This window comes from Uloborus diversus, chromosome 1, assembly GCF_026930045.1.
Source record: "Uloborus diversus isolate 005 chromosome 1, Udiv.v.3.1, whole genome shotgun sequence".
NCBI lineage: Eukaryota > Metazoa > Arthropoda > Arachnida > Araneae > Uloboridae > Uloborus > Uloborus diversus.
The window spans coordinates 93,629,613-93,644,224 of NC_072731.1; the positions used below are offsets into that span (position 1 = coordinate 93,629,613).

Consider the following 14,612-nt stretch of genomic DNA (forward strand, 5'->3'; position numbering starts at 1 on the left):
GAGCTGGAGATGGAAAACCTCTTAAGGAAGCGAAGAGCGCCAAACAAACTGGTAGCTAATATAGAATTAGGGCAGACCAGACGAGTGATCGAAGCAATGGTTCGGTTCAACTCGAGGATTGAAGGCAAGGCATAGTATATTCAGTAAAATACTGAGCAAGGTATATTTTACTGAATAGTTTCACTATAGTTACCCCCTTTCACCTCCAATCTGTACTAAACAAGAATATTCACCACTAAAATTAATGCCTCTTTCAAACCTTGGAGGATAGTAGGTTTCTAAAAGCATTTTTGGTGCAATTTGAGCAAACTGAGGATTAAAGATCAGTTTGTCGAAAGCTTTAACCCAAGGAAGCTTCATCTTGATCCTAACACCTGTTCTTATAACACTGATATCAGTTATGAAGAAGCAAAAAAATATATCATATTAAAAAAAGAATAAAAAAGAAAAGGCAAGGTTTTGTTTACTTTGCATATTGTTTGTAGAATTGTAATGATTGCTCTGAAATAACCAACATGAAAAACAGGAAGATTCAAATCAACATAGCCATAGTGCCCTATACAATCTGCAACTGGTTTCCCACAAGTAGTACACTTTTGGCTCTTATTACTTGTTCCCTAAAATGGAAAATATATCAATTATAAAAGAAATATGCTTTGCAACACATATTGAAAAACACACACACAAAATTGCGAAAATGCAAACTGTTACTAGCATGAAAACATTGAAATTGGTTTTAAGGTCTAACGAAAATAATTCATAATTTGCTAGAAAATTGAATGTAGAATTGATTTAAGAAAATGCAAGATTTAATAGTAAATATAGGTTTTTAATAGTGGAAGAAGATATTTGTTAATGAGCTAATTTTTTATGATTTCATTTACATTGTCGGTGGATTGATATATTGTGCTGCAGGCGTAACCGTACGTACTATAAATTTGCATAAAGCGTAGTATCAGGTTTATTGATGAGTGGAGTAAATGTAAACGAGATTGGATTGCTAGGGATGGCCTGCATCTGAGTTCTACAGGGGTCAAAATGGTTAGTGGTTTGGTTTTAGAGACTTCAAAATCAAAAAACTTAAGTTGGAATGGGGGGCATGATTTAAGGAGCAGAATTCGAAAGGGTACTAACTATTGGGATTTCAGTAGAAATGGAAATAGGGTGGCTAATAAAGTGGCTAATAAAAGATTTTAACAGTTGGGATTCAAATAATCGCTCAGCATTAAATGAAAGTAAGATGGGCTTACTTAAGGTTTTTTATACCGATGCTCGTAGTATTAGGAACAAGATGGAAGAATTGAAAAGCATAATAATAGACGAGAGATTGGATATTATTGGAGTTACCAAGACAAGGGCTACTCTAAAATGATGCTGATTGTTGGGTATAATTTGTTTAGAGAAGATAAAGTAGGTAAAAGAGGTGGTGGGGTTTTATTTTATGTCAGAGACACTTTAACTTGCAATGAATTGGTAATTCATGATAAACGTAGTGAGATTGATTTGGCTGGAGTTGATGAGCAATAAGGGCAAAAAATTATGTTCAGGGAACATTTATAGGCCACCCAACTTAAGCCAGAGTCAAGATGAACAGATGTTTAGTATTATTAGTGACATTTCAAGCAAGGGGTCAGTCATCATAATGGGAGATTTTAATTTTCCAGGAATTGATTGGAAAAATGTTTACCAGGGCAATAGCAGAGAAGAGGAATTTTTGAAAGTAATTGGTGACTGTTTCTTAGATCAAATTGTAACTCAGGGTACTCGACAGGACGTGATTTTGGATCTAGTTTTCTGTGATATGGAAAGTTCTGTTCAAGGGTTATGTATAGGGGAACACATTGGAGATAGTGACCACAACAGTATTAGGTTTGGGATTAAATTTGATATGCACAAAGTAGAGAATTTAAGGTTAGTGCCCAATTTTAGAAATACTGATTTTGTGGAACTTAGTCAGAGTTTGAAAGCAGTTTTTTCTTCCGGATTGGACAATAGCAATGTGAATCTTCAGTAGACAGAGTTTAAGGAAAATCTAGCGAAAACGATTGGGGATCATGTTTCCTTTTCCTTTAGGAAAAAGGGTGTCAACACTAAAATTTGGCCGATGTGGTTCTCCAGGGAAACTAAAGACGCTCTAAATTACAAGCAAGCCGCATTTCGTAGGTTTAAAGAAACTGGTCACTGTGCAGATAGGCTCCAATATTGTAGGGTAAATTTAAGTATTTGGTATGGATTCAGAAAAGAGAGTTGGAGCAAAGACTAGCAGATAACATTGACAGGAATTCTAAGAGGTTTTTTGCGTACGCTAATTCGGGGAAGGTTTGAAGTAGTCATATTGGGCCACTGATTGATGAGCACAGAATTTTAATTCAGGATGATAGTGATATTGCTAATGTTCTTAATATTTTTTTCCGAGTGTTTTTAATGATAACTGTATCTCAAGAGTTGACACCGGGAAGACACAAGTTATAGTACAGCTTGAGGACTTTGTATTTTCCAGGGATGACGTTTTACTTCATTCGAAAAAAATAAAGAGACTAAGGCTCCGGGACCAGATAATACTCATCCAAAAATTTTAGTTGAATGTGTAGAGGAATTAGCAGATGTAATTATAAATATTTTCAATACTTCTTATAACTCGGGGACAGTGCCAGAGGATTGGAAACTGGCTAACATTACACCATTCTTCAAGAAAGGGTCTAAAGGCAGTGTGAGAAATTATAGACCTGTGAGTCTAACTTTGGTGGTTTGCAAAATTTTTGAAACATTGATAAAAATTAAGATAGTAAATTTTTTAGAGACTAATAATCTATTGACTAGTTTTCAGTACAGTTTCAAGAAAGGTAAATCTTGTGCAACTAATTTATTACATTTCTAGGACATGGCTTTAGACCATACATGTTGATGTTGTTTACATTGATTTTCAAAAAGCTTTTGATAAGGTACTGCATGTTGCTCTACTTAGCAAATTTGGTGATATAGGAATAGGAGGGAAATTTTTCATTTGAGTAAAAAACTGGCTGACCGGAAGGAAACAAAGAGTAGTAGTTGTAAGGGGAAATTATTCTAAATGGAGTGAGGCTTTAAGCAGGGTTCCTCAAGGATCAGTGTTAGGGCCTGTTTTGTTCATTGTTTTTATAAACAATATTCATAAAAATATCTCTGGGAACATGAATTGTTTTGCTGATGATGTCCAAGTTATGGGGATTGTAGAAAATGAAGAACAGGCAAATCAGCAGCAAGAGGATCTAGATCATATTACGGAATGAGCTGATAAATGGGGTATAGTTGTTAATGTTGGGAAATGTCAAGTGCTACATTTAGGGTATGGAAATAAGTGTACAAGTTGTTATTTGCGAGGTTCAGTCATTAGTCAGGCAAAAAAAGTTACTGATCTCGGCGTCTTAATAAGTCAGGATTTAAAGTTTAGTCAACAGTGCAGCATAGCTAGTAACAAAGTCAATAAGGTGCTTGGGTTTATTAATAGATCTATTTCAAACAAATCTACGGAAGTTCTTCTGCCCTAATATAAAAGTTCAGTAAGACCTCATTTGGAGTATGCTGTTCAGTTTTGGTCTCCTTATATTAAGAAAGATATTAATGTATTGGAAAGGGTTCAAAGGCGGGCTACAAGATTAATAAATGGACTTTCTCATTTAGACTACAATTCCAGGCTTAGAATGCTAAAAATTTACAGTCTTGAGCAAAGAATAGACCGAGGGGACATGATTCAGTTGTTTAAATTTATTAAAATGAAAGATGTAACGGGGCTAAAGTTTAGCACTGAAAACAGGACAAGGGGTCATTGTTTTAAGCTGTTTAAATCTCAGGCTAACATGGATATCAGGAAAAATTATTATTTTGGCAGGGTAACGGAACCTTGGAACAGCTTTTCGGAACAGGTGGTAATGAGCAAGGGAGTAGATAGTTTTAAGAGGGCCATTGATCTTCACTGGGGATTGTAAATTGACTAGGACCAGCCTAGCTGGGCCCAGAGCCTGTTGCTGGTCATCATTTTTGTATTTGTACAAAATCACTACTTTTTAAATACAAGAAAACATTTTAGACAGTTGATACTTTACCTTATTTGAGCATGAAATGGCCACAAAATTTTATATGACTGCATATTTAATTTAGCTTAATATGCTGCGGCTACCAAAATAAATACCATCAAATTAAATTTTTGAGGTAATAATGTACATGTGACCATTAATGACAAATGTTTTCATTTATTATTAATGGTCAATCAACATCACTTTTTAGGAAAAAAATGATCAAAATAAAAAGGAAACTAAACAGTGTTTCTTTCAGGCACCTCTTGGGGGGCAGTGCTTCCCCTTCGAGGAGGCCAACTGCCCCCCCCCCCCCCCCCCCCCCCCCCCCCGGGAAAAATTTTGATATTACACTTGTTTCACTATGTAAAGATTTTTTAAGGGGAAAATATAGAAAAGGGGGGCTAAAGGGAAATTATGAAAAATTCGGAACCTTATCACCCGGGGGGGGGGGGAGATTGGCCTCTGTGATTTCCATTTTGGCACTCCTCGATGGAAAGTCCCTCGCTGGCAACAAACTGCTAATAGCAAATTTTTTCCCTGGAAGTATACGTGCAATTAATTAACAAACAAGACATGTTTCCCCCTTTTCATTATTCTCTTTCGTTTGTTGCTTGCTTATTTCTGTTATTGTAGATATGAGGTGGTTGGAACTATGTCATCTATTATCTATCTAGTTGTTAACTCACGCAATACACTGGTGAGGTTTGTATTAGAACCTTAGGACATGTCACTCTGTGGGCATTCATGAAGTCACGGTACATCTTGTTGGAAATCAAAAGGTTCCTGGATAAGGATAATTGTATGGAGGAGAAAGGATATTGAGCTGTGAGTTACCTTTGGCGGGCTGTAATGGAAATGCCTATGTTTGTTACTCTTTTATATGACAAATAACATGGTGCCATTAACGTCTTCTTTTCGAAAGAAATGTCTGAAAATACGGCATATTTTACTACCCCCTCCCTTTATCTCATCTCACAGTCTTTAGGCCGACAAGACTTTTAGCCAATTAGAAAATTTTGGAAAATCTACGCGGATTTACTCTGAAGAACAGATTTATTTTGTAATCATTCTAGAACTTGAAGCCCTCTAACATGTGAACTTGTTTAAGTTTCTCTACTGAACCTACTGAAATCTTTAGTCTTTAGCGGTCACCTTTGCAATCATAGTCAAAAACAAATTATTTTGAGGGAAATTTTTGTTTTTTTAATTCAATTTTTTTTTTAGTTCAAAAATTCATCTTTAACAATTACTATTTTTTTTTCGTGATATTTTTCTTTTCTTTTTTTTTTTTTTTTTTGTACTGTTTGTTTTAAAAATTGTATGAAAGAATGAACTCCAATATTTAATTTACAAGGGTGTTCAAAAGTCATACTCCAAGTTTTCTAAGCTTGAAAGCTTTATCAAAACTAATTTTAATGAAGTTGTTTAAAAAAATAATACAGTGAAGCACGGTTTATACGTTTCTGAAGGGAGTATGAAAAAAGCATACAAATGAAAAAAATGTATAGCAGGATACATTATTGTGTATTAAACTCTGCAGGGTCCAAACTAAAAAACATATAAATGATAAAAATCTGCAAAAGAGAAACGTGTAAACGGTGCATCACTGTAAACTTCTATACATGATATATTTTTTTAAATAAAAATCTCTATCTACTTAATAATAAATAGTCCTTACATACGCCTCTGTTTACGATGCAATCAAAATCCTAAATTGAAACTAACTTGGGGCCCCATTACATTACCCCCATAATATTTTTTTTAATTTTAAGTCAAAGAAATAACTCTTTGAAAGTTTCTCATGCATGCTTATTTGACAATTAATAACTTATATTCAAATTTAGTAACATTATCCATTTTTTCAATTCAAGAAATTAAAAATATTTCAATTTTTAAAAACCCTAAGTCTTTTTCGACAAGTTTTATCTTTACTTAGTTTTATTTATTTATTTAATTAGTTATTTATTTTTGCACACATTATAAAACCATGTTTTGCATATGTAATTGCTAAGTTTGGCCCCTTTTGATGTTTAGTGCATATAAAATATAAATGCAAAAAAACGGGGGGGGGGGGGGGGGTTAATGCATATTACTGCATTTTTAATATGATTTTTCTTTACTTTCTTTCTTCACTCATTTTTTTAAGTGCAAACCTAATGAAACTAATTTCAAGTTCAGAATATGCAGTTCAATGGATATTTGTTTCTGTAAATGTGTTCAATTTAAAATAATTTTTTATTACATTATATTCATGCTTCGTTGCATGTTTAAAAAATTTTAAAGTTTCTTATGCATTTGCAGTGTGACGGAAGACCGCCAATATGAAAGTTGATAATATTTTTCTCCCTTAGAGTGATTTTGTGCATATTTTAAAAATGTTCTTTTTTTTTTAAATATATTTTCCAACAAAAATTTTTGTTTTGCATAATATTGCAGCACTGTCAGTCTTTTGATCTGTTACCTTTTTTATGGGAGCAACATAATGAACCAAGAGTGCTTTTTAAAACTTATATTGTCCTGCCTGTGGACTCATACAGGGATTTATTTGAGGGGGGCGGGCAAGCCATAAACTTGAAGGTAACTCCGTAAATTGAAGTTGTAAAATCATACAAAGTTGGTAATCTTAAATTTATTTCTTGGGAGGGGGGGGGTATGTCTCACTCCTTAAATATGCTCTTGACCCCCTCCGAACTCTTAAAGTTCCCCCCTTAAATATGCCCTTTCTCCCCCCAAACTTTCTTGATCTTCAATAGTTTTAACTAACCACGCTCTGCTACAGTGTTAAATGAACTTCGTTAATTTGTTAGGTTGCTTGAAGAAAATTAAAGAGCCAGGTGCATTTTTACTTATATTTACTTAAAAAAGACATCATCGAAAATATAACAAAACTACAGCAACGACCATTTCAAAATATAGTTAAAGGTTATAATTGTTGTCACAATGGTAAAAATAAATGTATCATAATTTAACAGAAGCAGTTCAAGATAAGGGGAACATATTTAAGAATGAAAATAACAAATTATGAACAGAAAATTTTTTTTGAAAAATTGCTTACATGCTATACAGCACATCTTAACTATTGCTTAAAACTATAAAATTACCATTTTAGAATCCAGGACTCCATAAGGCGTCGGGTCATGGCTGTTGGCTTCATATAAATTTATGTTAACACAGTTGATATGAGCCTGTTGCCGAACATCAACAGCACTCTGAATACCAAAACTGATTTTACTTCTGAAAGTTAAAAAAATTTTTTATAGAATGATGATGAAAAATACATGGCAAGTTTTAAAGGGGAGAGGGGGTCCAAATGCTAAATAAGAGGTCATAATTAGTAGTTAAAGCTGGGTAATTGGAAGAGTTTTAATAATATAAAGCAATTTTGAAACATGAAACAAAACTCACGTTTGTGATGAATTAGTAACAGGCTTTGTAAGATAAAAATATAAAGTATCTACACACATAGCTCAAAACTATCTTCATGAATGAAAATCAACATAAAGTGGGTAAGATTATACCTTTTGCTTCCATTCATGTATTCATGAAACCAATAATAAATACTTTTCATTAATTTATCTTCAAATTTTGAAGATAGTATGTGTTTAATATGGATATTATTAACAATTTTCAGTCAATGCACATTATTTGCAGCAAATGTACAGGTAGTTATCAAAATAATAGAAGCACTCTGTGACAAGTGTGTTGGGAATCACTACTCTGCCATAAATGTTCTGCTGATAAAGGTGCCTTCTGACTCTAATCACTCACACTGGTGAATCCAGATGGTGAATTTAGTTCTCTGGTCATTTTTGCTGATATTGTTCGCTTTTTTAGACATTACAATGCTCTTCAATACTGTCGGTTTCTTTCACTAAGCTTCTCTTTTTCCGTCCACTATTTTGCTTTGCCGAGCTTATCTTACCGTGCTGTGTGTATGCTGTCATGACATTTAGATAGAAACACCAAAAAGTTGAGATGTTTTAGTTACACTTGCTTCAGCTAGACACGTTCCAACCATTTGGCCTCTTTTAAAATTTGAGAGGTCCGATATTTTATGCACTTGAAAAAAATCCAAGACGTCCAGAACTTCAGTTAATCCACCATATACTACTAGAATATGTACATTGCTATTTATAATTTAAAAAAAAAAAAACAGATATCTAGTTTTATTCTTTATTACGTACAAAGCACATTCAAAAATGTCACCTTTATTCACAGGTGTTTCCATTATTTTGATAACTACCTGTATCTGCACAGCATTAAATGTATCTGCCCAGGGCGTGTACGCATGCGTCTAAGTTATGTAGCTATGTTAACAGGATAATATTTGAAGGTTTGCAAGTTAAACAAAATGTCTCATGAGCAGGTCTGTCATTTGAGAGGTGAGGGGGAGGGGGTTTATAGATTCTTACAGGATTTTGGAAATATGAAATTAGGCTCTGCATGTACACTGCTTGACATTGAAACTGCAACACCAAGAAGGCCTGGCCAGAAATTTATACAAACTCCAGGGTAGATGCACATCATCGAGTTATGCAAATGATATAAAATGCGTAACTCTCCAACGCATGTGAAGTAAGAAATAAAAGAAGGAATTTGTAGAATGGGCAATATTCGTGTCTTTATTCCTGCCAGATGAGTCATTGAAGAAATTTAGTTTTTGTCTTAGAAGATGCGTGTAATAGGAGAGTGCCATATTGCTTTCAGCGGCGGCACTTCCAGCAGATAGATAGATGAATTTACCAGGGTATGGTGATTGGGCTGAGATGGGCAGGTTGATCCTTACGACAAACTGCAGCTGATACCAACTTGAATGCCTTCATGATGCATCGGCTGTGGCGAAGATGGTTGGAGCAAGGAAATGCGCCAAGATTGAGGCATGCAAGTGCACGTTTTCACTAGAGTTCACTCACTCCATCCTGATGCATGTGCAAGAGATCCTGGATGTTCCCATATCAATCAAAATCTTCCCATCGATTGGTTGCAAGTGGCCTGCAATCATGGCGTTCGTTAAGAAGACTGCCATTGAACCCACAGCAGAGAGATGGATGATGGAACATCCTGCTCTCAGAGCTTCTTTTCCCAGTGATAGTCACCATATACAAGAGTGCGTTGACAGGGAGACAGGTCTGATCCGGCAGCAATTATAGAGTGCATCACAGCTTGACAATGGGGCTTCATGGTTTGAGGAGCTATTGTGTATGATACCAAGTCACTTCTAGTATGTACTCAGAGCACTATGGCAGTCGAACAATACAGCAGAATGTGCTATGGCCGGTGGCAATCCCTTACCTTCAGGGGTGCCCAATGCAATTTTAAGTAGGATAATGGCCGACCACACAGTGCTCACACATTCAACATGCTCTATAAGATGTACAGATACTTTAGTGACCACTGCACGCTCCTGGTCTGTCTGAGCACAAATGGGATGTTATTAGACGATATTTACAAACTCTGTCCCTGCCTCATTCAGGGTTCGTACCGATTTCAAAAAATAAAATGAAGGAATTTTGCAGGAGTAAAATGAGATTTTGAAGGAGTACTTTAGTGCAGAGCATAAATGTCACACCTTTTTCAACATATTTGACCCCCTTCTCTCTTTGTCAAAGTGTCACACTATACTTTGCTCCTAGCCTAGTAACATGTCATATTTTTCGTAAACATATTGTGTTAATATGTGATGTCACTGTTTCTCACACTCTTTTCCCCTTGTCACAATTTCATGAACCTATCTCCCCCTTTAGTGGCATCACTTGTGGAGGATCCCATTTATCACATCAAAGCTGCTATTTACTAAACAGTTATTTTAACACAATCACTAAAAAAAATCTACCTATGTATATTTAAATAGTAATTAGACAAACTGACTTTTGTTGCTGCGAGTGTGGTAAGGGGAAAAGCAATAATCATAAAACTTTGAAATATAGTGTATGAGACTACAGTTTCATACAAGTCATCTAATATAGTATTTTCACCTTCAACTTTTATGACTTCTATAAGCAATTTGTAAATCACATCTTTTTGAAAAATAATGAAAATGTACGAAAATAGTACATTAAAATTTCAAAATAAAAATCTATAATTTAAGAGTAATATACACTAAAACATTAATTTACTTCATAAATCTTATATCATCGACCTACTGAATTTTAACAAAAATATGAGCTGTTGACTTTTTTTTCCTTTCAATCTTCTTCAAACTGTTCGATTTCAGGGATAATTGGATGTCTTTCTCACTTTCAATGCCCTTTTTATGCTCAATGATGTCTTTTTACAGACAAATGTTTTTTTCCTTCAAATAATCTATTTCTTCCAGATAAAATTTCTTTTCAAATGACAACCTAAGCATTTTCTATTAATCTTCAAATTTTATGAACTCAGATAATCTATCTGTAAATTACATCTATATAAAAATTAGATGGCAAAATATACAAAATTGCTACATTACATTTATTTATATTAAAAAAAAATGTTTAATTTAACAGTAAGATATGCTAAATCTCAAAATTTTATTTTTCTTTCCCAACAGCGATCAACACAGTTGAGACACAAGTTTTTGTGCCCCCTTTGCTCTTGTGATGAAGTTAACAGTTCTTGATCGAAGTATTTTAAAAGACTGTCAGGGAGGAAGATTATGTAATCTTGAAATAAAAATGAAAGAGTTTTGAAGGAGTTAAAACCAAAATGAAGAGTTTGAAGGGCCCTTAAAAAAATTTCCTAAATGAAGGAGTATTGGAGGAGTTTTGAAAGAGTGTACAAACCCTGTTATTCATAGGACGAAACTTTAGCAAATGGTTGACAGGCCATCCCTCAGGACACCGTCCGCACTCTTAATGACTTTGTACCTCTTGTTTTCTTTGTGCATTGCCATTCACGGTGGTCCTACATCCTACCAAGTTGACGCCGTTCTCGTTCTGTAATTTGAGTATTGATTCAAAATATAAGTCAATTAGTGTTCCTTGCTGTATCTGTCCTTTTGACGCCATTCTCGTTCTATAATTTGAATATTGATTCAAAATATAAGTCAATTACTGTTCCTTGCTGTATTCGTCCTTTTGTCGAATTTCATCCCTTGCAAACTACTACTTCTTGATGTTGCATTTTCAATATCGAGCAGCGCCTTTTATTATTTTTTCCCTATAAAATGTATTGAAAACAACCCTTTGCCCCACCCCCCTACTCCCGTTCCTCGGAAAATTTTGAAAAGACGGGCCTGCTCATAGGGACGAACCACAAATGAAAAGCTTGTGCCTAAACACCATTAAGTCAATTTTCCATTCTTGAAAAAAAAAAGGACTTTGTAATGCACTGTTGAATTTAAGGAAAAGATATGTTTCCCCAGTAAACTAGTAATGATAGCACAAAATGTATATCGTTTAAAAAATTTCGACAGAATAGCTACTTATTTAGAAATAAAGGAAGAAAAAAATGACAAAAAATGAAATGAAATTTACAGTAAAAGTAATCAAAGAGTTCTTTCTTTTTCATGCTAATCAGACAGAATGAATTTTAAATACACAATTTAGGAAAATAGTTTATCACAAGTCTTCTTTACCCTTACAAATCTTCTTACCCTGCTTAAGCAATTTCATAACATCTTATTTTTTGGGGAGGGGGGGGGGGCATTTGATATTGTCTACAACATTTGGCATTTAGCTATGAAAAAATTTGAGAAATGAGGGGATATTTCGATAATTGGGAATCTGGCGCGGTAGTCTCATTTTTGGCAGAAATAATTTTATTTTGGTAACCCTGCTGATTTATAGTAACCCTATGTTAATAGATGTTTCCGGTCTCTTTGTTTAGATTTACAAAGAAAAATACCTCACGTGCAGGCGCTGGAGCCAAAAAATGACGCCAATGAAAAAAGATCGCCAGATTCCCAATTATCGAAATATCCCCTGAAATGAGCTAAATCATACTTCCTGGGTCTTAGATTTCAATATTAATTAAGGAACACATTTGCATTTGATTGTAGTACTTAAAGCAGTAGCGAGACCCGATATAGTAATTAATTGCAAAAAAAAAGGCGATTTGAGAGTTAGCGCTAATTATGAACCGAAAATTACAGGACATTAAAAAGTAAAGAATTTCATAACAATGGCAAATGATATTAATTCTTTTGTACATGTAAACAATAATTGAAAAATGTATTCACATTTTCATAGAAAGGTGAGATTCTCTGAATTGTTCTTTCACCATGATTACAGCTTTTTATATCAGACAGAAGATAAATATTTTAAACGTTAGCTTTCATACATCCCTATTTTTCACCCTTTGACACATTCACACTTTACTGACGCAACGTGCTTGCTATGGTGCTAGATCAAAAAGAAAACAAACCAAATATTTTTAACAGTTGCCATACGAATTGTAATACTCGTAAGAGCTATAAGAAATGTGGAGGGACCCCACAATAACATCCAGTCGACCACGACTGGTTGACTATGGACGCGTTTCAAAACTCGAGAACGGTCGCAACCGATCTACCGATCGAAACCTGACTCCGAACGACACCCACTCGTGTTTATAAACTCCGATTGTGGTCATTTCGGTCGCGACTAGAGTCCCTGGGACTCTAGTCGCTACCAGAGCGACCGCGCTTTTTCGCCGGGCGAATTCGCCACGTGACTGGTCGAATATATTTTCGCGGCCGCGAAGCTCCAGTGGCGGCTCGTGGGAGGTGCGGGAGGGGGCCGGGCCCCTTCACTTTTTTCAGAAAATAATTCATAACTTTTTATTTATTTTTCCTTTTTTTTGGTGCGTGCGTGCTTCAAATTTTAAAAAAAAGATAATTAATTTGAATTCTGAAATTTTGAATTCAGATTATGTTTTTCGAAATCACGATAGTGTGTATGTAGGCGCGTGTGTGTTTGTGCGTAGGGGGTATGTGTATGTGTGTGTAGGCATATGTGTTTGTGTCTGTGTGCTGGCATAAGTGTGTGGGTAGTTGTGTATATGAATGTGTGGGGGGGGGTATGTGTGTAGACATATGTGTTTGTGTCTGTGTGCAGGCATGAATGTGTGGGTAGTTGTGTGTATGTGTTTGTGTATGTGTGTGTAGATGTATGTGTGTGTATGTGTTTGTGTGTGTGTGTGCGTGCGTGTGTGTGTAGTTGTGTGTGTAGGACATGGATGCAACCTGGAGACGGCTTTCGCTATAGGAGCAGCATCGTGAGGACCCGGTCGACGGTGATGCTGCAGAGGGTGGCGGTGGGAAAATAAAATCAAAGGACATCAAAACAGTCAAGTGAGAACAATAAGCAATCGTTATTGCTCAAAAAAAAAGTGTATGTGTGGGAGGGAAAAGGGGGGAGGTCCAGGAAATATATTTTTTTGATATTACTTTGTTGTATTCCGCCCTCCCCCCGAAATGAAATGACTCCTCATAATATTCTCAATTTTTCCTTCAAGGGGGAAATTAAAATTTGAATTTAAAATTTTCAATAGTTACAGCTCATTGACCCCCCCCCCCCTCTCTCCCCGCCCAGTATTATTTCTTTCTCTCCTTTTTTAAGTTTGTCTGAAAATAAAAGTCTCTCCGAATCCCCCCCCCTTTCCGCCAAAAACATTACGAAACATTACGCTTAAAATTGCGTTCGAAAATCGCTTAAAATTGGGTTTTGGGAGCTTCAGTTTCAAAAGATTGCTGTCCCTAACGCAGGCCCGGACTGGCCATAGACTTGACCGGCACTTTTCCCGGCCCTCTCGAAAGGCGCCCTTCTGTTCTTTTCTTATTTTTCGAAAGAATGTTTTAGCAAAATGGAAATGAATTATGTGGAACAAAGAAGTGATTTTGCATGTGAATATTTTCACATGCAAAAGCAATGGTCTTCTTATTTATATAGACGTTCCCTTTTATTGCCCCCAATAAAGGCAATTAGTCCCCTCTCGTTTCGTAAACGGTCTGCTCCCAGGGCATCGTTTGTGGCTTATCTTTTGCTCCAAGTTTCAATTCTGAGGACAAAAGCGGACCCATGGTGTTTCCCCAATAAAAAAGGGATGTGAGGGTGAAAGTGACAGCACATATCTATAGTCAAGAATACGAGAATGGTTTGATTTATTGACTGTACTTAAGTTGCTGTAAAAGAGCGAATAGCATGACTCCCTGTTCTGGTAACGACCATGAGTGCAATAGAAGCAAGAAGACAAATAATGTTAATTTTTGAAATCTGCGCATTAAAAATAGTGTAATGTCGAAATAAGCCGCGTAAAAGCAATAATTTAGTGGATGGATGAACACGATGACAGAAGTCAGATGTCGTATTTTTTGTCACTTCACAAAATAACTTTTAGGACAAGACTGCACGGTGATTCCTAGATTTTGGAGTCATGGCGCCCTTTTTGGAACTAAGATATTCGCATGGCGCCCTTCCCAAAATAAAAGTATGACTTGTAACTGGCAGTCAAAAATAAATACGAGTCGTGTATCTGCATTGAATAGCCCTTATTTATCCTGTAAAAAAAAAAAGTTTCACAAATAATAAGTCTAAATTAATTGAGAAAAAATAGTTAATTTTCGATGTGGTCCTAGGAGGACTGCAGGGCTCCCCTGGG

At 35.5% G+C, this 14,612-nt stretch overlaps 1 protein-coding gene across 1 annotated transcript in view; it reads right to left on the bottom strand.

Moving 5' to 3' along the window:
• Positions 1-12,363, bottom strand: part of LOC129231103 (DNA-directed RNA polymerase III subunit RPC1-like) — a 135,831-nt gene extending 123,468 nt beyond the window's left edge. The window contains exons 1-3 of the mRNA XM_054865353.1: positions 12,214-12,363; positions 7,157-7,289; positions 468-617 (exon numbers count right to left, since the gene is read on the bottom strand). Coding sequence (XP_054721328.1) covers positions 468-617; positions 7,157-7,289; positions 12,214-12,257 — 327 coding nt within the window. The 5' untranslated portion in view covers positions 12,258-12,363. The remainder of the gene's footprint in view (positions 1-467; positions 618-7,156; positions 7,290-12,213) is intronic.
• Positions 12,364-14,612: the final 2,249 nt, after the last annotated feature.